A 23,138-nucleotide genomic window follows, 5' to 3' on the forward strand; every position below is an offset into this window, starting at 1 on the left:
AAATAAATAAATAAATGGAATAATAAATAATAATTAGAATGTGATAATTAATAATTGATGGAAAATTATATTAATATTTATGTTAGGTGATGATTTGTGAAGAATTTATAATCGGGTTCGTGTGCTTAATTATTGGATCGCTTTCGATCACCTTAGCTTATTATCACGTGCCCTAAGGGCACATGTTAGAAAAACCCTTAATTAAATAAGGAAATCCGATCTGAACCACTAAAGATAAGTTCGGATTACGAACCAAAAACACTCTAGTTCTATCCTCAACGAAGCAAAACGATGCCCAAGTCTTGGCCTCTTCTCCTAAACCCATAGACACCTCACTAATTCTCACCTTCATTTCCTTCCCAACAATGGCGTTACTCGCCTCTCATTCCTTCCTCACTTCCTACTCTTTTCGACGACTCCATCCATTTTTCCTCTCTCAACGTCGTCGTTTTGTCGTTCGAGTTTCTCCTACTTCTCTTCGTTTATCCTCTCCAAATTATCGCCGTTTCTCAGGTATACCGTTAAAACTGATAATTAATCAACTTAATTGACTTTTTTTTTAAAAAAATTTTATTTTAAATGTGTGTTATTTCTATAATTTGATCGATGTTCTTGAATAATTCGCAGTTTCGGCAATGTCGCAGAATGATGTGTTTACTTCGCCGGAGGTTGCAAAAACCTTTGATTTCAGTTCGGAAGAGCACATTTACAGCTGGTGATTTTTCTTTTTTAGCTGAATTCTTGCTTGTATTTTATTTTTTTCATTCGTAAAATCGCAATATATGGTCAATTTGAGGATTAAGTTAAATGCAGTACACTAAAAGTATCTAAGCAACATTATATTTGCTCAATTAGTGTAGAACGGTACAATCGTAGTTTTAGAAAGCGATTTTTGCGCGTGCTTAAGCTCAAGATTAGAGAGATATTAGCCGAAACACCTTGTGCGCGTTGTAGATAAGGTGTAGCTAGCAAGACTTGGGTTCTGTTTTGTTGGACTTAATATCATTTCAGAATAATTGAGATCCTGTAAGTTTATTTTTGTATAGTTAAGTTCACGTTCTATCAATTCCGTTTAGCGCCTGTAGTTAAGTCCCAATGTGTGTAGAAAGGTACAATCGTATTTAAGCAACATTTACTCAATATGTTTAGAAAGGTACAATCGAAGATTTCGGAAGCGCATTTTGCGTGTGCTTAAGCTTAAGGATTGGAGAGACATTAGCCGAAACACCTTGCGCGACTTGTAGTTGAGGCGTACCTAGCAAGACTTAGGTCCTGTTCTTTTTGACTTAATATCAGTTCAATTCAGTTGGTTGAGGTCCTATAAGTTCATTTTAGATTATTTGAGTTCACGTCCCATCAATTCAGTTTAGTTCAGAAAGTTGAAGTCCGAAAAAAAGCCTATCTACTATTCAATGTTATAGATTTCGAGTCTATATATTAGCCTAGTAAGAAATGCTATCTCTTATTAGACACAAGTGTAGTAAACTTGATTATCGCGCAATGCTAATGCCTTTTGGTCCATCTTTTGTTGTTCCTGTTTCTTTTGGTTAGTATCATGTGATTTTTGGTCACTAGTCAATGTTATGCAATTAATGCCCCAGTGATCTCTATTATCGTGGAGGAGTATGTGTTTCTTCACTGTTAATGAAAATGCGAATCCAAGTTGAATCTTAAAAGCGTGTTGATGGTTTTGTTGTATAGCATGCACATATATTTCTCTTGTTTTGTTCCCTTAGGTTAGTCTTGCCGAGTCTCATGTCACATGCTCTGGACTTGGTTGTTTTTAGGTGGGAATCTCAGGGTTACTTCAAGCCAAATTTTGAGCGGGGTGGAGAGCCTTTTGTCATATCTATGCCACCTCCTAATGTCACTGGATCCTTGCATCTGGGACATGCTATGTTTGTTACTCTTGAGGTTGGTTCAAAGTGAATATGATTTCTTGCTGTATTCATTTTCCTTGGAAGAATATGTGTACTATTGAAGCAAAATAAAAAAGTATGAACATAAGTCCATATTTGTCAACTTATTGAATATCCTTAAAAACACCCTAAACTTGTGGTTTTGAGACCCAACACGCTTCTTACTTCCTCTGCCACCACGCAGGCCATGTCTCACTCCATCTTTGTTTTATAACACTAACCCTATTGATAAGAATGGTTTTTTCGCCATGCTGAATTTCAGCTACTCCTTGTCTTCATTATAACACATTGCTCTTCCAAATAAATATTCTAATCGTTGGTGTTTTTTTTGGCTTGATTCTGCATTTTAGTATCTTCACGTCTATTCATGACTGGGTTATAGGATATTATGGTCAGATACCACCGCATGAAAGGAAGACCGACACTTTGGATTCCTGGAACTGACCATGCTGGTATTGCTACCCAGGTTTGATTGCAGATCACTTCTTATTTTTCATATTAACCACTCAATACATCGTGCTTTCAGGATGTTAAATAAACCCAATTGTTTTTCTTATTTTTTACTCTCTTCTTTGAGATACTATGTGGACGCTACGCATTGAAAATATGTGCATTTCCGTTGCTGAGTTGGCATTTCCTTTGACGAGCTGTTTTCTCCAGATGTGATGTGTTTTTTTAGTTATGTATTCCTCCATTTCGATTTATTTTGTTGGTTTACGTTTGTTCAAAATGAATGAAGAATATAACATGCATAGTGATTATAGGTTATAGTGGAGTTATATGCCTCTGTGGTTAAAGCAGTTTAGCTGGTGTAGCAAGTGTGCCTGACATGTCTTAATCATTGTCCACTCACAGAGCCTCTCATGGTGGTTTTCAGTGAAGCACAAGCCAAGACCACCATGATCATAAATTTTCTCTCTCAATTTGTCCTATTTTCTTTAAACCCAGGTTAAACCAAATCATTCTCAATCACCATTAGGCGAGTTTTCACGAGTCTCACATGCTTTCAACAATGCCTTGATTTCAAGATCCTTCAATTCTTGAATCTTGTTATGGTTAGTTACATATCTCCGTTCTTAACATGGCCTATTCACCGTAAGTGAGTCTTCAACATCTTCATAGTACGACCCTCCTGAAGTCCCGTGCTCGCTTTTCTTTTGGTGGTGACTCATCAATTTACTCTTGGTCAATGTGGATACCTATTCCATTTCATTTGATGTAATTGAATTGTAGGAACTATCATATTCTTGATGACTTTTGCTTCTACGCATTAAAAGCTCCAACGCTGCGAGTGAAGTTGTTGAGACCAGTGCTCCATTCCCATCATACATTTGACATTCGACACACTTGTAACCCCAAGGAATGCCTTCTCTTGCCTCCTCTCAAACGTGTGGGTTTTCTTAGACATATACCGTTAATCGTCCTCCTGAAATTCACTAAATTTATACATCTCCCTATGAAAAAACCATTGTTCCATGTTGCAAGGTGCATCCTTCTACCCTTAACATCACATCGTACTAGATTCTTTACCTGCTGTGTGCAGTACTCTCCTGCAACGTTGGTACCCATCTATATGATATTTGTGCTGGGTGGTATGTTGCTTTCGCCTTTCGGGCAACAAATGGGAAATCCTTGCAATCTTTCTACTATAATTGAGTCTTTGAAGTGGAACACATTGGCGAGAAATGAAGCTTACTGAGGAAAGCAATGATGTGATTAAAAAAAAAGTAATTTCCTTACTTATGTCTCTAGATGAAGCTCAGAAGGTGTGCAATCTGATTCTGATGAAGAATGCATGCGGCACTATAAAGTATACTTTTGGATGGTTCCATCTGGGAGCAATGCTCTGCAGGATGTTTTATTTTAATATAAAGAAGAAACATAAGCTTCTTTATTGAAATTAGCTCTATTATAGCAAAATGCCTGATATAATATTCAGAGTTCCCATGTGGTTGCTATACGCTGGAATCTGGTGGTCCCAGGTTTCATATTACTGAAGAGTTATTAGCACAAAGGTGGTCTCTGGAAATACCACCTACTGATAGCAGAATGTCTATGTTGTTATAGGAAGTATGGAAAAACTGTCGAATATAGGAATAAGTCTCTGGAATAGGTCTACGGTCTACTTCATACTTATAGCAGAATGTCTGTGTATTGGGCTCAGTTTTAAGTAACCCAGGATCCAGGAGTATGTACAGGGATAATACTCTTTGTATAACTTTTCTTTTATAGAAAGGCCCTAATTGCTTTTCAAAGGTAATTCAGTTTGCCATCTTTGAAGGGTCTGTGTCCATTGGTATTTACGTAGCTAAGACTTGGTATCCGGCCTTGTATCTAAATCTATATAGTCGTCTTAATTATTGACGCAATTTTGTTTTCTTGCAGCTAGTTGTAGAAGCAATGCTTGCCTCAGAAGGAGTAAAGAGAGTTGATTTAGGAAGAGAGGAGTTTGTAAACCGTGTCTGGGAGTGGAAGGAAAAGTAAGCTCAATGTTTTCATCTACTAGTTGATATAAAGAGTGCCTTTGAGTCTTAGTTTAAGAAGGCGCAAGGCGCACTGAGGCGATGGGGGCTGAGGCGCAAGGCGAAGGCGCGCGACTTTTGCACACAAGGCGCACTGATTTTTCAGAAGAACATCCATATTTTACAATCAAATTCTGTGCGAAAATAATCCTTTTTTTGTTTTAAAGAGGGCGAACATGTACTTTAAAAGTGAAAATTAAGGATAAGGGGGAGAAAACAAGGGTAAAATAAAAGAATTTGGGAAAAAAATATGGAATTGCTCACTAATGCGCCTCGTGTGCGCCTCAGGTTCCCCTCATTAGTTGCGCCTTGTGCGCCTTGGGTGTGCCTCATGCGCCTTAGGTGAGCCTTTTGTATCCCATGCGCCTCACAGTGTCTGATGCGACCTGGCTGGCGCCTCACTGCGCCTTGTGCCTAGGCACGCCTCAGGCGCGCTTTTTTAAACTAAGCTTTGAGTGGTTGATTTTATCAGCACTTTTTTTCCTTGTTGAAAAGTTGATTTTTTTCAAAACTCTCTCGATTGTTGGACTTCCTTAATAGTAAATAGAATCTTTACACAAGAGAGAGACATGACTTGATTTTATAGTTCCTGACAAGCAAATTATGCAAATTATGGTGAAGAACCCTCATTTATAGGCAAATATCTCTTTTAATTCAGACAAGGTGTAAAAGGGCTTAGTAACCTTGCCTCATTTTATAGGCAAAGTTTGGGCTTATTTTATTTTTGTGCCTTGAAGTTTCATTTATTGCATTTTGGTGATCTAGAGTTTAAGCTATTTCTCACTTGGTGACTTGTATCATAAGTTTTCCAAAGTTAAGTTCAAATAAGAAATATCTTTAAGCATAATATAGTAAGGTGTACAAAATCATGTGAAAATCACTTTAACATTCACCTTAGTGTTTGTATAGCTGAATAAAGTCATTAATTTTAGATGAAATTTGACTATAGTTTGGGCCACCAAAGTGGGAAGATATTTATACCTCAATTCACCGAAGTAAGAAATAGCTCAAAGCTCATGTCACTAAGGTGGAATGGGTCAAACCTCAAGGCTCCAAAGCGGAAGTAGCCTTTAAAATAATCATCGTCTGGTTGATTAATAGCTGCTGTTTGGGTGAATAAGATTCACTTTAACCATCTAGAGATGTTATGAAAGTGGAACCAGTATCTCTTTTTTCCTTTTAAGGGCAATTCTTGTACTGGTGGAGGAGCTTGAAAAGAAGGATTTCAATTTTAAAGAAGACAATAAAACTGTTTAGTAGGAACAGTTGGTGTTCGTCGTAGTTAGAAACTGTACATCTGTAAGTTTTTAGCAGTAAATTAGTCTACTACCAAATGAGTAAGCTGTCCTGACAGATCAGTCTCATCCTTATAATTCCCTGAATACTCCTCTCTTAAAATGCCATGAGGTCTGTTCTGGTTAGATCTTCTCGTTTCTTGTTCTTTGTAGATAAAATCATGCAAGACCTCTTAAGGGCTACTTTTTGTCTAGTATTCCCTTTCTACGTGCTTTCCCCCTTCGTGTCCTTTCCATGGAACTATTATTTAAAGTAAATGGAACTTCTTTGCTCCATTACTTCTTTGCATTTTGCATAATTCAAATACAGACACAATGATGATTTTTTTTCTTTTCTTTTCTGGTATGTAGATATGGCGGAACCATTACGAAACAAATTAAGAGGCTTGGGGCTTCCTGTGACTGGAATAGAGAGCATTTCACTCTTGATGAGCAGCTAAGTCGTAAGACAGTTTATCTATAGTTTTATTAGTAGAGTAGTAGAGTAGTAGACACATATGCACACATGTACACTTATATAAGTTTTGCCTAGTTAACTATGTCCTTGAAAATATTTTACGAATGACGAGCTACTCTCCCAAGAAAAAAAAAAAACAAACAATCAGGCACACACTTAAAACAAATGAGGCCCAGGATATGCTGATTTGCTTGAAATGCAACTATTTTTTTTCTGTATCGATTAGAAACACTATATCACCATTTAGATCGTTTATTTTATTTTTTTCCTAATTAATTATCATATTGCTGAAGATCATATATTTGGTTTTTAGTTAATTAAGTTCTTCCTCATTGCATAAGCTTGTGATTGGAGATCTGACAATTTGCAAATTATACAGGAGCTGTAGTTGAGGCGTTTGTAAGACTTCATGAGAAAGGCCTTATTTACCAAGGTAGAATATGAGTCCTATTTTTTGACAATGATTCAGATTTATGAGATGGAACTCAGAGTTATCTACAATGTTCTTTCAATGACTTCTAGTATTATGTATTGTTTGATATGTTGGTGGTGATAGTTTGTTCTTTCCTGAAAATTTGTGTTGCTGTTTCTTCCACCATGCTGAAAAAAATGCTTCTAATTCATAGTTTTGAGCTAGGATGTCTTAATATCTTAAAGTAGAATATTTATTTACCTATGTTTCTGAAGTTTATTGTGAAATAGAATGTCCTAGGATTGTGAGTCTCATAGATAATGGTATATTATTATACATAAGTTTAAAATGATTTTGGACGTTTACTTTTTCATATTTGTTTATGATTATTTGTTAAAACTGGGAAATTAAAATGTTGAGTTTATTCTTCTTAATGGCAATGGATAATCCAGCACTTGCCTCACGAAATTTGTTGAAGGTTTAATCAGTATTTCAATGTGATCAAAGTGTAACATGATGATATGAAACATCTTCTTTTAGTTACATTTCTCATGTTCGCTGTTCTTTGTTCCGAACTGAATACTCTAAGATGAAGTTCACAAGTTTTGCGCGTGTGTTCTTTTGGAGTGTATATATTTGTGGGGGGTGGGGGGGTTTGCATGAAGCTAACCACTGTCTTTATATATGTTTCAGGTTCATATATGGTCAATTGGTCTCCTAATCTTCAGACTGCTGTATCAGATTTGGTATGTTATTTTGCTAAGCCATAGGATTGGTAATATCTTTATTTCGTCACCTTTTCTGCTTAAGCTTGACTATGATCTATACTAGGAAGTAGAATATTCCGAAGAACCTGGTGCGCTTTATCATATCAAGTATCGCGTGGCTGGTGGTTCAAGGTAATCATCATGCTGTAGTTTCATTTCCATTTTTACCCTTGATAACACTTTCATGACACCTGACTCACTCCAAGTTGTAGAGGAATAAATGTCTTTTATTGTGTAATTTATTCCTCTTTTTTTTTTCCCTGAAGGGATGACTTTTTGACAATTGCCACAACACGCCCGGAGACCCTTTTTGGTGACACAGCTGTTGCAGTACATCCGGAGGTTATTGATTTTATCTGCTAACTTTTCCTTGTTTCAAGTCTTAACTGTTTCTAAGTGTTGCACTACGAGCGGAAGAACAACGAGGATCAAGAGGAAAAGGAGTAGGAGCTCTTTTATTCGATTTATAACCAAATGAAAGGCTACTTGTTTTTATCATTCCTTCCTTCTGATCCTCGCAAAAATTGACTCAGAGCTAGAGCTGATAAAGTGCTGATAAAAGTAACAAAATATGGACATTTTTTTTGCAAAGCTTGAAGTTGTAATTGTGGTGGAGAGTTGTCGCGGATTTGTTGCCGCCCGGATAAAATTTAGTCACATTCTATGTTAACCTCAGACTCTCAGAGCACCATACCCCAGCGTGTGGCGTGTCATAGACGACATCTTATGCTACGTGATCTGAGTCTTAGACACGTAATTTTAGGTCAAAACATGAAAATTTTCTCAAAATTGCCATGCCCAACACCCTTACACTCACATTGTCCGGTACTCCTAGCCAAGTGTGATCGACATAGATCACATCTTATGGATTTGAACCAAAAGAATTATAGCGGAGTATTTGATTGTATTTTTTTTCTCATAATAAATTTATTTTCTCGATGCAATTTTCATCTTGGGTCATTCGGAAACAGCCTCTTTGTGTTGCTAACACAAGGGTAAGGCTGCGTACATCCGACCAATGTTGTTGTTGTAATAAATTTATCTTCTCATGTATTCAGTTTTTGTAAGTGTAAGTGTTTTAGAAATGGGGAAGCAGTTGGCAATAATTTGCTTTAGTGTTGGAATTATTCGATCGGATTGATCAGTAGCTGTTCCAAATGTGAAAGAAACCAAGTCTTTTTTCTTTAGGTCTTTTCTTTACATTGAGTCCTTTATAGTATCAATCTGCACGATGTTAGATCTTTAATCTTACAAGGCAGCAGGTTATTTGTCTGACCTAAGTGACTCTTGGCCGGCCCTCTTCCTAAATAAGTAAAATTTGAATGAGCTAACTTTGTATCTGATGATACAGTAATAAAGGCTGGTATCCCTTGATCTTTTGTGAAGTCTAGTATTCAGGAACAAGCTGTAATCACCGTGAAAAAATAATCTTCTGCAATAGTCTAATTTTTTGGCTTTATCATTATAATCTGTTGTTTATTTTGAGTGTTTGTTAGTCTTTAATGTTCCTGGTCTAGTTTTAAGATCTTATCTTATTATCTATAGTAGAAATCCGTTGATCGAAAGAATATTTTTTTACCGACCACATTTCAGGGTACATATTGCCAAGTACAAGGTCTATACAGGTATCTTACTACCTGTACGTGTACCCTGGGCTAAGTACTACTGCCACTAAGGGAGATGAAAGTTACTGGAGTCAACTTCTACACACACTATGGCACATGTTAGGCTGTAAAATCTTTGTCATCCATTTCTTTACCCTGATATATATTATTTTGATATGAAGGACCCACGTTATGCAAAATACATAGGCTCTCAGGCGATCGTTCCAATGACTTTGGGTCGTCATGTGCCAATCATATCAGACAGGGTAAGAGCATAAACTATATTACTGGTTTACCCTTTTTTAATGCATTTCGCCTTCTATTTTCTGTTGGAAATATTCGGTGTTTTCACACATCAATGCAGAGTATTTGCGTTCAGTATTGGAATGATTATTGATGCTCCACAACTCTTGCCCATTTATTCTATTTATTCTTTGTTCTCTAAATTCAATTTGTTTTTGTTACCTCAGATTATTAAGTCTGGGTTGCTATGTTGTTAAAATACTTGAAATATTAAGGGAAGACAAGTGATAAATTAGAAGTGGAAAGCCTTATATATAATGTGTTTCTTGCTTACTATAGTTCCTGACATCACAAGTTCTTTTTCATGATGTAAAGCAAGTTGATCGGGAGTTTGGCACTGGCGTCCTTAAGATAAGCCCTGGACATGATCAGAATGACTATCTTCTGGCTAGAAAGATTGGTCTTCCGATACTGAACGTTATGAACAAAGATGGGACTTTGAACGAAGTTGCTGGACCACTTTACTCGTAAGTTCTCACCTACTCCAACGAAGCATTCATCCTTTACCACTGCAATTCATGTGATTCTGCTTTTTGTAGTGGACTCGATCGTTTTGAGGCCAGAAAGAAACTTTGGGCGGAGCTTCAGGAGATGGGATTAGCTGTGAAAAAGGAACCCCACACCATGCGAGTCCCAAGATCTCAAAGAGGTGGAGAAGTGAGTATGTTAAAGAATATTCTCTGTATTGGCCAAAAAGTTACGTCTTCTGAGCGCGTTTGTAATCCTATCTTATCTGTGGTAAAAAATTTGTTGAATCAGATAATAGAGCCATTAGTAAGCAAGCAATGGTTTATAACTATGGAGCCGTTGGCAGAGAAAGCCCTTCATGCGGTTAAAACAGGAGATTTGACTATCATCCCTGAAAGATTTGAGAAGGTAGGCATCGACACTTTTTTTAATGCCGCTCTCCTACGTCCTAAGCATCATCCCAATCTTTGAGATCTGTTTCGCCTGTTAGCATGTATAAGGATGATTAACCCTAAAGTAGGCAATATGAAATGTTTTTGGTGAATATTATTCTTTGGAAACACTCATATTTAGAAGTAGGGGTCTTATATCCCTAGTTATTTTCAGAATGTAAACATATGTTACTTTTGGTCTTTTCTGTTTTTCTCCCTTTCTTTCTAATTTCAGATTGTTACGGGTTCTTGATTCCAAGGGCTATGATTAAGTGTTATTTGTCGTTTAAATTGGTACATAATTAGTTACTGTCTTATGATATGGAGTGGTTACTGGTTAGTGTGTAGAAAAATAACTGCCTGCCTTCTTTCCATCATGCTCAGCTCAAATTCCTTGGGTTTTTGTGTCCTTTGTTACTCAGTCTCGGTTCAAAGGACTTGACACGCACTTGTGTCCAAACTTTCGACTAGGCTGTCTTATGCGAAATCCTTGTGTTTTTGGCTCAAAATGAAGTTTCCAAGTTTCATACCCATATATCCAAGTACCGAGTGATGGACACAGGCACATATGGTCATATAAGGGTCAAAATAACATAGTTTATCTGCTTAAGCATGCTGAGAGTTTGAGCATCATGTATCATCTGATCAAGGAGCCAAACAAAATTAGTGGGGTACGTAATACGTTGTGGGGAATTATCAAATTTGTGACTGCTTGATAGCTCCGTGTGGTTAGGAGAGGAAAAATTGTGGGCTGAGATAGTTGGGAGAAAAGGTTGATTATAGTGAGGTGTTGAAAAGGATGCTGCTGTGATTGTTAGAAGGTAAGGATTGACGGCACATATAGGCGATGTTGCTACGAGGGTTTAGTTATGTTTAACTGTCTAAGAAAGATCATTTGAAAACTCATTCTAATCTCCTTTTCATCATCGTTTTTTATTAATTTTCTGGACCAATTTTTTTTTTTTTCCATTTATTATTCTATATTTTATTTGAGAGTTTGTTTCAACTCTCCTTGGGAAAAAAGAGTTTACTATATTAGTATGAATTTTTCATATGCAGTTTTACGAAGTATTAATTTTTATTTACTTGCATTTGTATAATGTTTACGGTTTTAGATGATATTCATGTCAGCCAACCCAAAATCATTTTGGTTGCAAGGCTATGTTGTATTTAAAAAAAAAAAAAAAAAAAAAAATTTGATGAGTGGGTTCAAGTTTATAATTCACGTTGGCTGACTTGCGAAAGATATACCTTTTTAATTAATAATTCACGTTTTGTTGAATAATTAGTGGGTTCAAGTTTATTTGGTTGCTCACTTATTTTAAGCATATAAAAAAGTCTGGAACACAAATTAAATTTGGAACTTTATTGCTACAGCCTACATGTGCAAAAGCAATGGTGAGAGTACTCCCTAACTTTTCATTCTTAAGATTGAATTGACTGTCTTTATCCTATGATGTCGGCTATCCCACTCCAAGCGTGTTGAACACTTGAAACACAGAGTTGGAGCCGCCAGGGAAAAACCTAGACCTCCTTCTACTTGAAACAGGTTCTTTGTGGAGAAAGACATGATTCTACTTTATAGGTTCTATTTATAGTCTTAGAGAAAGACATGATTCTACTTTATGGGTTCTTCGAATCTTTGTGGACGTCGTAATTATTTTTACCTTACCTTATATGATCTGTAGGAAGGAGGCCCAAATACGTGCTGGTGGGCAACGTTTTGTTCTTCCCAGCTTGCATACTACTTTCTTTGTCGAAGTCATTTGTTTATCTTTGTTTTTGGCACAAACACCAAGTAGTGGGGAGTGGATTTTGGTTATTGCTTTTGGATGACAAGTGAATTTGTACTTCAATGCTAGTACATGGTCAATTTACACATCAAAAATATTCTCAAAAATAGAAAGGTAAAAACATGACTGACAGTCATGAAGCAACTAAGTGCTTGTAAATTGTAATACATATATATATCTTTTTTAAAATTATTCATGAATGCCATGTTTAGTTCTAAAGAACGTACGTTAAAACACAAGATGCTTTCCATATGACGCACTCTCTCTAATTCACTCAATTTGCCCCACTGTTCAAAATTCTCCTCGCACGAAAAATCAAAAACAAATGGGGTTAATCTGGTGAATTGAAGGGTGTTTCCTGTAACATCAAGAAATAAATTTGTATACAACGCTGCTGTTTTTTGCCACAACATTTGGCATCCTGCATAAGTCGTTTTCATGAACAGAAACTATAGGTTATCTTCATGTGAGCGAGGTTGCATACCTTTGTGTTTTAGTAACTTGGAGCTGTTCTCTTGATGAATCATCTCCAAAATCTGTTCTTCAGTGACAAAATATTCTTCTACTTTTTCTTTGCGCTTTGTGTCTCTAGAGCATTATGTGATGAGCCATACATATGGTCAAATTATTCTTTTGCCATGCTACATTGGATATTTTCCTCATTTTTTGTATTTGTTTTTCATTTGTAGATCTACAATCACTGGCTATCAAATATCAAAGATTGGTGCATAAGTAGACAACTATGGTGGGGACACCGCATACCAGTTTGGTATGTTGTGGGAAGAGACCCTGACGAAGAATATATAGTTGCCAGGAGCTCCGATGAAGCCCTTCAAATAGCTCAGAAGAAGTTTGGAAAAGATGTGGAAATATATCAGGATCCAGATGTGCTTGACACTTGGTTTTCGAGGTTGATTTTCATTGTTATGATTGATGGGATTTCACATGAACTCCCATGTGCCTCTCTTGCCCTTAGCTTTATATTACAATTTCTTTATCTGATAAAACTCGTACAATTTAAATAATGTGATAACATTATTCTAGGTCATAAATTTTACATCTATACCATATTTAGGTGGCTGAAACTGTGGTAGCTTTATTTTTCGTGAAAGTGGAAACATTGCTGAGAGTTAATCACACAGACTAGGAAAACTAAGCCTAGACGCTTTAACCACTGGATGAGTCTTCATAGACTGGAGTACAAAATGGTGTTTTGAAACTCTATTCATGTTTTAATATAGTGGCTTTGATTTACCACTTGCATTTGCTTATTTTCTGTAGAAAAAAACCCACAGAATCCAGGGGAAATATATGACATTACTTAGAGAAAATATTGTAAAACATAGATTCTTCAGTTTATGTATCACAAATTTTTTAGGATAGCTCAATGGAAGTAATGCACCTATTGTTTATAAAATAATTATCTACTATGTGCCGAGTGCTATGTCCGCTTCCATGATGATACTTTCTTCCAAACGTGTTTATGCAGTTCATTGTGGCCCTTCAGTACACTGGGATGGCCTGACATGTCAGAAGAGGATTATAAAACGTTTTATCCAACAACAATGCTTGAAACAGGGTAAGCCTGATGTTTACTTTACTGTCTGATATTTCATGTCAAATGCTGTCATTTTAGGGTTTCATTAACTGCATGAACGCCTTCGGTGAAGTGACTTTTGTGTATTATCTGATGATGATTATACAAGCATAAAATATGCATTGTCAACTCTAACGAAGTGTTCCATAGTGTTAGGGCATCGTTGAATCCAAACCCCTTTTGTCCCCTTGGTTCATTGCCTCATTGGAAGTCATAATTAGTCTGACATAGTGTGATGGCCTGTAATTCTGCGGCTAGGGCAGGTATTCCATTAGCGGAGCAACTTTTCTCCATTCCCGTTAAGTACAAGGATTCTAGTAAGAGAATCTAAGGCTCCATAGTCAACAAATTTGAAAAAGGAGCTTCGTGGTTGACTGTGTGAGTCTTATAAGGTGACAATACAGCCATTGACTAATTGCCTCACTGCCTATTGGCCACTTTCCAAATCCTGGTCGAGGAAGTTGTAGCCTTGGTGTGAAAAGCTGCTGGTACTAAACAGGATAGTTGTTGGTTGGCGATTTCTTGTAAATGATTTGCCAAATTCCCGAAAAAAATACTATTCACCGACACAGGTCTTAGAAAATGTCTCCCGTTCTAGTAAGAAAGCTTCATGAAGGTGGATTTTTGAGTTGCGGCTTGCTCAGCTTTCCCCCCCTTTCCCTATAGTCAGTGTATGGGTAGTTCAGCTGGTGCATGGTGTACCAGTCATCTCCTTGTAATTTTGATTTCTAGTTATCTCAATGATTCATAAGGTCGCTGATACTTTTATTTTTGTTGAACAGGCATGATATACTTTTCTTCTGGGTTGCTAGAATGGTTATGATGGGAATAGAATTCACTGGAAAAGTTCCCTTTAGCCATGTATATCTGCATGGCCTTATTCGCGACTCTCAAGTAAGTTTTTAATTTTTTTTTTTTTTTTATTTTTATTTTGAATTATTCTTGTAATGGATTCCCGTATGACATACAATGGGAGCTGAATATGTGAACTTACACATGCAAGTTGCAAGGTATAACATCAAGATTTCATTGAGTCACCATACTCACCAATACCTGAAACCATAATTTACTTCTATTAGGTAAAATTTGAAATCTCTGTATTTTGCAATTTATGAAAAGTTAAAAACACAAGTAGCAAATAACATCCTTTTGGGCTTTCTTCGACCCTCTCCTCCTTCACCTGAGCATGTGCATGTAGCGGAAGTATGGGTGATGTTGTCCTTTCAGAAGTATCATGCAGGAATTGCATATTTTTGGGAATCCATCTTCTCAATTGATGTCTCCGTGTTCTTTCAAGGAAAATCATAGCATTGCACAGTAAATAAATGTGTTATACACTTAATTTTTTTTTTTCCATGGTAAAGAGTTTACTCAAATTGGAGTGTTGCACTAGTCATATATCTAGTGACCACCGGATCAACAAAATTGGATGTAGGGACTAGGGAGTATGCACAATTGCCAACATTCTTGGTTTCATTTAAAACACATCCAGAAAAGGATGATTTTGCAGATAAATTATGTTTGTTTAATAGAGTATTGACGACATATCATTTGGAATTCATTTAATATTTTGCTTCATATTTTGGTGTTTCCAGGGGAGAAAAATGTCTAAAACATTAGGGAATGTCATTAATCCAGTTGATACGGTCAAGGAGTTTGGGACTGATGCTTTGCGGTTTGCACTTGCCTTGGGAACTGCTGGTCAGGTCTGTGTTTTATAGAAGTAAATGATTTTTCTTATGAAATCAATATTCTGGTCAGAACTGCTGAAGGATACAAAGTTTACAAATGCCACACATGATTTAGCTTCTTTATCGGTTTGCTAGTTTTTTTTTTTTTTTTTTTTTTTTTTTTTTTTTTGCTAAGTGCCTTAGTTCTGGTGAATCAATTCCTCCGCAGGCGTAGGTTACTCCGACTTCTGAGGTCAACATTTTTCGCTATTATCCCGTGACATCATGTGTACATATTATTGTGAATCTTGTGATATCAACTGAATGTTAGCTGGAGGTAAAAAAATCTAGAAAACAAATATATATAGTATAGCCTACGTGATAATTTGCTGAAGTCTTACGGCCCCTCTTCATAGCTTAGAAGATAATAAGATTGTAGTAAAACCACAGCACTGACTCACATGCTCCCTACTGAAAGATCACCACTAGTTGCTGCTGACCATCTTGAGCTTTTTATATGTGTGCTGATTTACGCTGTATGACTGTATCTATTATCTTATTCCTCTATCACGGTACCACCATCCTTATGTCACTACAATGGCCACATCAGGCTTGTGTTGTTGTACCATTTTTTTTTTTCATCATTTATCCACTCCTAAATTCATTACCTGACCTTTGCTAGTCTCCTTCCCTTTTATTTGGAATTAGTCTTTCTGTCTTGTTTCAGTTATGAAATACAGTATCCCCTTTGTTTCTTCATTTCGTTGGAGTACTACCACCATTTGTTTAGTGAATGACTAATTTTCATTCAGTCAGTACGCGCCACTGGGGGGGTTTTGGATATATTAAGTATTAATTACAATAATTTATTTTTTCTGTCCAGGACCTTAATTTGTCAACTGAAAGATTGACTTCAAACAAGGCTTTCACTAATAAGTTGTGGAATGCTGGCAAGTTTGTGCTGCACAGTTTACCTAGTCAAAGTGACCATTCTGCGTGGGAGACCCTCTCTTCATATGAGGTTTATACACATATTTATTGTCTATGCTCTAATAGTCGGAAACTGGCTGTTTTATGTGTTATCACCTTTTCTTCTGTTGCTGTTTGAAACCTTTATGTTTTCTCTTATGCCTTAACATCTAAAAACATGTTGCTTCTGTTTCCTCAGCCAGCCTGTGAGTCACTTGAGATCATGTGCATAATTCCTACTGTTTCTAAGACAATTTTTTAGGGTTCCTACTTCATTGAAGTACTGAGTAGATCACTTGAGCACTCTTTGCCATGGCTCCCTCTTTCTTTTTTTCGTTTCTGTTGTCGTCTAGCTCTTTTTTTATCTTGCATTTTTCGTTTCAGTTTGATAATGAAGAAGCACTGCTCAGGCTGAGGCTACCAGAGTGTTGGGTGGTGAGATTATAATTTGTCAAGCTTCTTGCTGTATTTTTTTTCCGGAGTATGTATCATTTATTTATTTTATGATACAGGTTTCAAAACTTCATCTCCTTATAGACCTAGTGACATCAAGTTATGACAAATACTACTTTGGAGATGTTGCTAGAGAAACTTATGATTTCTTCTGGGGGGACTTTGCTGATTGGTACGCTTATTCTAACACCACTTCTCATCTTAATGCTCTAATAATTAAGTATTACTAGAGGAAGTGTAAAGTAACATTGAACTGTGTCATGATTTTCACAACTGCTAATTAGGGATGGAAATGGATCTGTTCAGATAACATTCATATCATCTGAAACCAATCCGAGTTCTTATTGGACTCCAATCTGAATCCGTATCTAATCCAAACCAAAAATTTCACAACCCGAAGCTGATAAAAAAAACATTATTGTACTCTGGTTACTTATTAGTATTCTGAAAAATCAAAATGTAGCAAGATTGATTAGCGATTTATTGGTTACCCTCCATGCATGGATTCTCTAATAACCTTATCATTGATATTTGGAATCATTAATATGGGGAAGAATGGAGACTCATCTATATATATCAAACTTTCCTCGAAATCAAGCTAAATAGAGTTGTCTAATAGTTGCAGTGAGTGATTAGATTGGATAAATTTGGATTTTATTACTCATTGTGGAAAGGAGAATGTCGCGATATACATTTGTATTTATTTGAGAAATTATATTTGTCACTCCTTACAATTAAACTTGTACAAAGGGATTTAATTAGTCGTTTCAGGAGTACTGACTTAATGCCTACTGGTTATATGGTACTCTAATAATCATCGTATGAGAATTATGATATCTAAAGTTATCTTCATTTGTCGTATAGGTACATCGAAGCTAGTAAAGCTCGTCTGTACCAATCTGAGGACAAACCCATAACCTTCGTAGCACAGGCAGTGCTCTTGTACGTCTTTGAAAACATACTGAAAATATTACACCCGTTCATGCCATTTGTCACGGAAGCTCTCTGGCAAGTAAGTCCACATCGAGTACTCCTGTCCTCTGTTCTTAGCTCTAATAGACGTCTTAGCACCATTTTATTGGACATATGAGCTGTGGCAAACTAATAGGAATAATTATAATAGTTGGGCCTCAACCATCACCTTCAATTTGGGCCTCAACCCATATGAGCTGTGGCAAACTAATAGTAAGTCCACACGTGTCGGTGTCCGACACGACACGACACTTCGACACTTCAATTTAGACCACAAAACAGGAAAATTCACCCCAAATAGCCGTGTCCGACGACACGTGTCGGCGTGTCTGAGTAACACATGTTGGGCCTCAACCATCACCTTAAGGTTTTGATTGAGATGGTTCAGCTATCATGGTATCAGAGTGGCCAAAGGTCACGGGTTCGAATCCTGACAACCTCAATAACTCCTCAAAAACTCACGAAGTGGAATCTTGTCACACGGTACGGGGGCTTGTGCACTAACCACTCTTCAAGCCCAACGGGCATTTGAGTGAGGGAGCGTAATATGAATAATTATAATAGTTGGGCCTCAACCATCACCTTAAGGTTTTGGTTGAGATGGTTCATCTATCACAAACTGAGCACTTTCTAGCTAATTTCATATGTTGTGCAGTCATTATATAGGTTCTGAGTCCATGTTAGTTTCAGAAGTCAAAATGTGACATTTTGTTAATCCCCTTTCAATGTTTTGTTTTAAGTAATGCCTTTACATCTCCATGCAAATTAGTTAGCTTTTATTAATCTTACTTAACTCTACGGCTCTACCTATATTGTTTATTTGGATGGGGAGCTTAAAAAGCAAGGGAAGGGTGGGAAATAATTTCCCTTCTACAAACTAAATTAGAATCTTTAAAAGTTAGGAAATATTTGGAGTCAAAACATCAAGACTCTATTCCGCCTCTTCCCCTGTCCTTCCCCTCCATCCCTCTCCCTTACCTTTCTTTCCTACTTTTATGTCCAAACAATGCTGTAGTTTCCATTTCCAATATAGATTATACAGTGAGAGAGTCACTATTTTTCAGCTTCAGAGTGATCTTAACCCACTGAAATGTCTACACTTGTATTGTCTAGTAGTAGTTGATAAACACAATTTTCCTTACAACCTTCGACGTATTAATATGATGGTGAAAGAGACTGTACAGTATACAGTATACAGCTGTACCCCCCTCACTCCTGTGTATATGGGAGCTTTTATGGCATAATGTTGGTGGTGTATATGGTTATACCTGGCTTTCAAAATAATTTGAAGGCAAAGGCTTCGCTCATAGAATGCAAGTTAGCATGAAAAAACCTTGCTTCACTTAATAACGCAAAATTTTCTTCTGCCAATTGAACTCTCGTTGATGAAAGCAAAATTGAGTTCAGGATATTTTGTTACCCATATTGTCTCATTTCTTGCGCTGTAAAAGTATGTTATTGAGAATCATTCAATTTAATTTATCTTCATTTAGTTCAAAATATAATTAACGAAAAGTGGCCTGGTTGACTTCTTTATTTTTTTTACATCCTGTGATGAGCATGCCTCTCAGTAACCAACCACCTTTCACTTTTGTGCCTAGTATTCATGAAATCTGCGATTGCAAGTAGCTTGTATAATTTTTTAAGTATTCCGGAATAGTCCTCAGTTTTGGAAAAGTTCGTGTTAACTGTAAGAATAACAGTAAGATGAGAGGCGATGACTGGGTTCCTTTTCTTCAGTAATACTGCTCAGCCTAGTTTTTGTGTTGTTGCAATATTAGGCTGCTCCACAAGTGAACTGAGCATGTAATACTTGCTATGGAGCCTGTGGTGTGTCTAGTTGATACAAGTTTGCTTTCACATAATACTCTTAACTGAATTTTCATTGGAAATGCGGATGTAAGGTTTAATCTTAATGTGATTTTGACATATGCTCATTATCAACATGCAGGCACTTCCTAATAGAAAAGATCCTCTGATAATATCACCATGGCCTAAAACTTCACTTCCAATGAATGCAAATGTGATTAAACGATTTGAGAATTTCCAAGCTCTGGTGAGACATATATATTTTTATTAACTCCTATCCAAGTTTCATGTTAAGTTCTCAGCTTGTAAAGTTATTCAGCCCGCAAGTGGAACAAAGTAAATTCAATCAATTTGTTTTCATCTACAGACCAGAGCTATTCGTAATGTCCGAGCTGAGTACTCAGTTGAGCCAGCTAAACGTATTTCTGCAACTATAGTTGCAAATCCAGAAGTTCTTCAGTACATATCTGTAAGTATGAAGTTGGTTCTGTCTCTTTATTCTGTTTAAGTTCAAATGTCCAAGTCTCTATGCATGGTCTTAAAAAATTGATGTCACTGAGGTGGGTAAAGATATTGCACCACATCTGCTACTTGCCTCAATTGGACTCGGTATAGGTATTTTTTTGGGTGGGTGTTGGAGTTGGGGTGGGGATAAACCCCAAATATTATACCCGTAAGTGTGGTGGATAAGTATTGAGTTTGTGTCGTACCCGCTTGTACCCGCCTGTCCTTATCAGAAAATATAATGTCTTGCGTATATGAAAATTTATGTAGTTTTATCTTTCTTCTGAAAAAAGAAGATAAATTCTGCTTGATGTCTCCGTGCCTTTGACCTTATGCTTTTGAGAATATTGACAAGGGCTAAATTATTTAATTAGATGGAAGTTTTTATATTGTGGTTTGTAAATGGTAACGGCTTTTTAAAATATGGTTGTTTAGTTGTCTGATCTCATGAATATCTGATGAAATTTATAATCATCCTCTTTTGATATAGGAAGAGAAAGAAGTTCTAGCTATCTTATCCCGACTGGATCTGAAAGGGGTGCATTTCACAGGATCACTCCCAGGTATGTCATCTCTGGTGTAGAACTATTTTCGCCTGAAATGTTAAGTTACTGTATGTAAGCATAGTAACACCCATCATATCAACTGCAGAAAATGCAAATCAGTCGGTCCACCTTGTAGTCAGTGAAGGTTTGGAGGCGTATATTCCTCTTGCGGATATGGTAGATATCTCTTCTGAAGTACAGCGGCTTCACAAGCGCCTTGTGAAGATGGAAGGGGAGTATAAAGGACTTCAAGCTCGCCTTAGTTCTCCAAAGGTAAGTAGCGCACTCTATGAAATTTTAACTTCTGGTTATTTACTTACTCTACCTAGCGTTTGGTGGTAAATGGTGAAGAGAGGAACTTATTGGGACGAAAGGGATTGACTAACTAACAATGCAGTCAAATCACAGTGAATTAAATTTGCTAGTAATTTTACCGAGTGCTGCTGGTACTCGCTAATTGGGTTCAAAATCCGTCAGCATTTAAACTGTTAACAATACAAGGAAATGGCAGATGTGAGTTATGCTTGCTGGAAGTGTACGCATGACCCGAGTTAAAATGCAAGGGGAATGGCATCATATCTGCTCTTAATAGCTGTATTTACACCGAAAATATAAACAATTCAAGCAAACATTCGCGAAGGGAATAATGATAAAAATACGCTATTCCCTTTCCCCTTAACCAATTAGCCCCTTTGTTGCATTTGCTAGTATTCATAAACGCGTCTGTTGATTTGGAAGTATTGCATTTGGAGTCATCTAAGCCGCCGGTTTCTTACTAATCTTATCTCACTTGTAGTTTGTAGAGAAAGCTCCTGATAAAGTTGTCTGTGAGACACGAGAAAAGGCAGAAGAGATACTAGAAAAAATCAATTCAACAAGAAATCGTATAGCTTTCCTTGAATCAACAACCGCAGTGGTGGCTGACAGAGTATAGTCAAAGCATTTCCTGCCTGGATGAACCATCGGAAGTTTTAACTTGGCTGACAGTTCGTGTTTTCACGCATGCGCTTCCCGTGAAAATTTCAACGAAGAATGCTTCTTCTCAGGCGCATAGACTGCCCGTTAAAGGCAGTCAAGTTTAAGCAGGTTCAAATCAACCACGTCAATTTTGACCTTAGTTCTGTTGTACGACAACCCCGTAAAAATTTTTAACTAGTTTTGGTGCTCGTCATGTCTGGCCTATCAATATAAAACTCCAAAATCCGAGTTAAACGATAACTTCATTTAAATAAAATACGTGTTTAGCTTTTAATTAGATTACTATCCGAAACACTTGTTATAATATAAAATCAATCCTAAAATTTCTTCTACTACACTTGTTGAAAAAACATTCTCGTCGCTACCACTATGATGCGAGTACGACTATATTTCTAGATTTTCTACTATTATTGTTAGAAAAACATTCTTCTTTCTCTAAGGTCTAAATCATGATATGTGCCTGTGTTTTATAATACGACGCAGTGTGAATAACGTTCTTTGTTTTTTGTTTTTTTGGAAGATACTAGTCTTTGTGATATAAGATAGGTGTTTTTTATTATACTTATAATATCGTTTACCTGAATTTCGTTGAATATGGAATCTGAATTTCGTTGAATATGGAATTTGTATTTCAATCAAAATCTGAAAGTGACGTTCCCATAAATGGTTTTAATTTTGGCATGCATATTGCCGCTCTTTTATATTGCTCCTCGAGTATTATTTGTATATGTATGCTTAATGAAGTATAACATTTCGTAGTAGTCACTCGTCACTCGTCCCTCGTCACTCATGTCTCGTACCATCAAAGATGATTTAGCCTAATGGTTAAGAAAAAGGTATAGTAGATAAGAGGACTCAGGTTCGAATCTCCTAACCACTGATATTAGACTATCCTTGTGGCTCATTTGACACTAAAAAGAAAAACCAATCCCCCAGTGGTGTTATATACGTGTATTTTACAAGTTATTATCAAAAAAATTGGGTATAAACCTTTTCTAATAATTGCATATTATTTTATCTAGTAAAGAAAATGTTTTCTTATTTAGGTATCTCGGTTATTTCTCTACGTTTTCATTTTGAGTATGTACAAACTGTTTTTTCTCTCACGTATACAAGGATTTTGTTTTCTTCTATTTTTTTTTTTCTTAGAATTTAATTTCTCTTCATTTCTTAGTTTTTGTGCTAAAAGCATACGTAATTAATTGATCGAAAAGAGGGACTTAAAAACCCGAAGCTTTATACATCTGTATTAGTGTTTCACTTCTGTAAATTGTGTTATCACTCACAATAAATCTCGCTAGCGATCTCTCACAACCCTTCTCCCACTTAAAACTCGTGAAAGATCACAAGTGATGAAAAGTGTTTGTCACACATGTGAATTTGCGTATGGCATTGACGTGTGTTGATGATGATGATAATTTATAGAGAAGGGAATCTGTTACACTAAAACAATACCAACTCCAAGTTGGTGCATGCAAAATGAATGCTGTCTGACACAAATATCAATCAAAATGAACGAAGCAAACTGACACAAGAGCATTCTATTCCGAGGTGTTTAACGTACTCTACATCATAGGTAGTTATTATACTATAACAAAGTTGGATGGTGTGAGTAGGAAGGACTTTTATCTTTTAAATAAGTGGTTAGGGATTCGATTCCTGACTCTTCC

General features: G+C 36.6%; 1 protein-coding gene across 4 annotated transcripts; it reads left to right on the forward strand.

The window, feature by feature from the left end:
- The first annotated feature begins 233 nt into the window (after positions 1-233).
- Positions 234-21,742, forward strand: LOC141622448 (valine--tRNA ligase, chloroplastic/mitochondrial 2). 4 transcript variants are annotated; one of them, XM_074438485.1, is made up of 27 exons: positions 234-513; positions 628-715; positions 1,788-1,914; positions 2,302-2,385; positions 4,305-4,399; positions 6,088-6,179; positions 6,573-6,626; positions 7,299-7,351; positions 7,437-7,504; positions 7,639-7,714; positions 9,159-9,242; positions 9,595-9,746; positions 9,819-9,936; positions 10,039-10,155; positions 12,661-12,881; positions 13,461-13,550; positions 14,351-14,462; positions 15,164-15,274; positions 16,122-16,259; positions 16,592-16,642; positions 16,720-16,832; positions 17,525-17,672; positions 19,584-19,688; positions 19,809-19,910; positions 20,436-20,508; positions 20,597-20,763; positions 21,287-21,742. In XM_074438485.1, exons 1-27 carry the CDS (start codon positions 366-368, stop codon positions 21,422-21,424), a joined length of 2,925 nt encoding a protein of 974 aa, XP_074294586.1. In that variant the 5' UTR covers positions 234-365; the 3' UTR covers positions 21,425-21,742. The 4 variants fall into 4 exon arrangements, with proteins under 4 accessions (XP_074294586.1, XP_074294588.1, XP_074294587.1 ...); XM_074438487.1 differs by having other exon boundaries at positions 266-513; positions 6,088-6,171; XM_074438486.1 differs by having other exon boundaries at positions 272-513; positions 2,316-2,385.
- Positions 21,743-23,138: the final 1,396 nt, after the last annotated feature.

This window comes from Silene latifolia, chromosome X, assembly GCF_048544455.1.
Source record: "Silene latifolia isolate original U9 population chromosome X, ASM4854445v1, whole genome shotgun sequence".
Classification (NCBI taxonomy): Eukaryota; Viridiplantae; Streptophyta; class Magnoliopsida; order Caryophyllales; family Caryophyllaceae; genus Silene; species Silene latifolia.

Coding starts and splice junctions, on each gene's coding strand:
- LOC141622448 (XM_074438485.1), top strand. CDS start 366: ATGGCGTTACTCGCCTCTCATTCCTTCCTCACTTCCTACTCTTTTCGA. Junction 6,627..7,298: donor GAAAGGCCTTATTTACCAAG/GTAGAATATGAG, acceptor TATATGTTTCAG/GTTCATATATGGTCAATTGG. Junction 9,937..10,038: donor GATCTCAAAGAGGTGGAGAA/GTGAGTATGTTA, acceptor TTGTTGAATCAG/ATAATAGAGCCATTAGTAAG.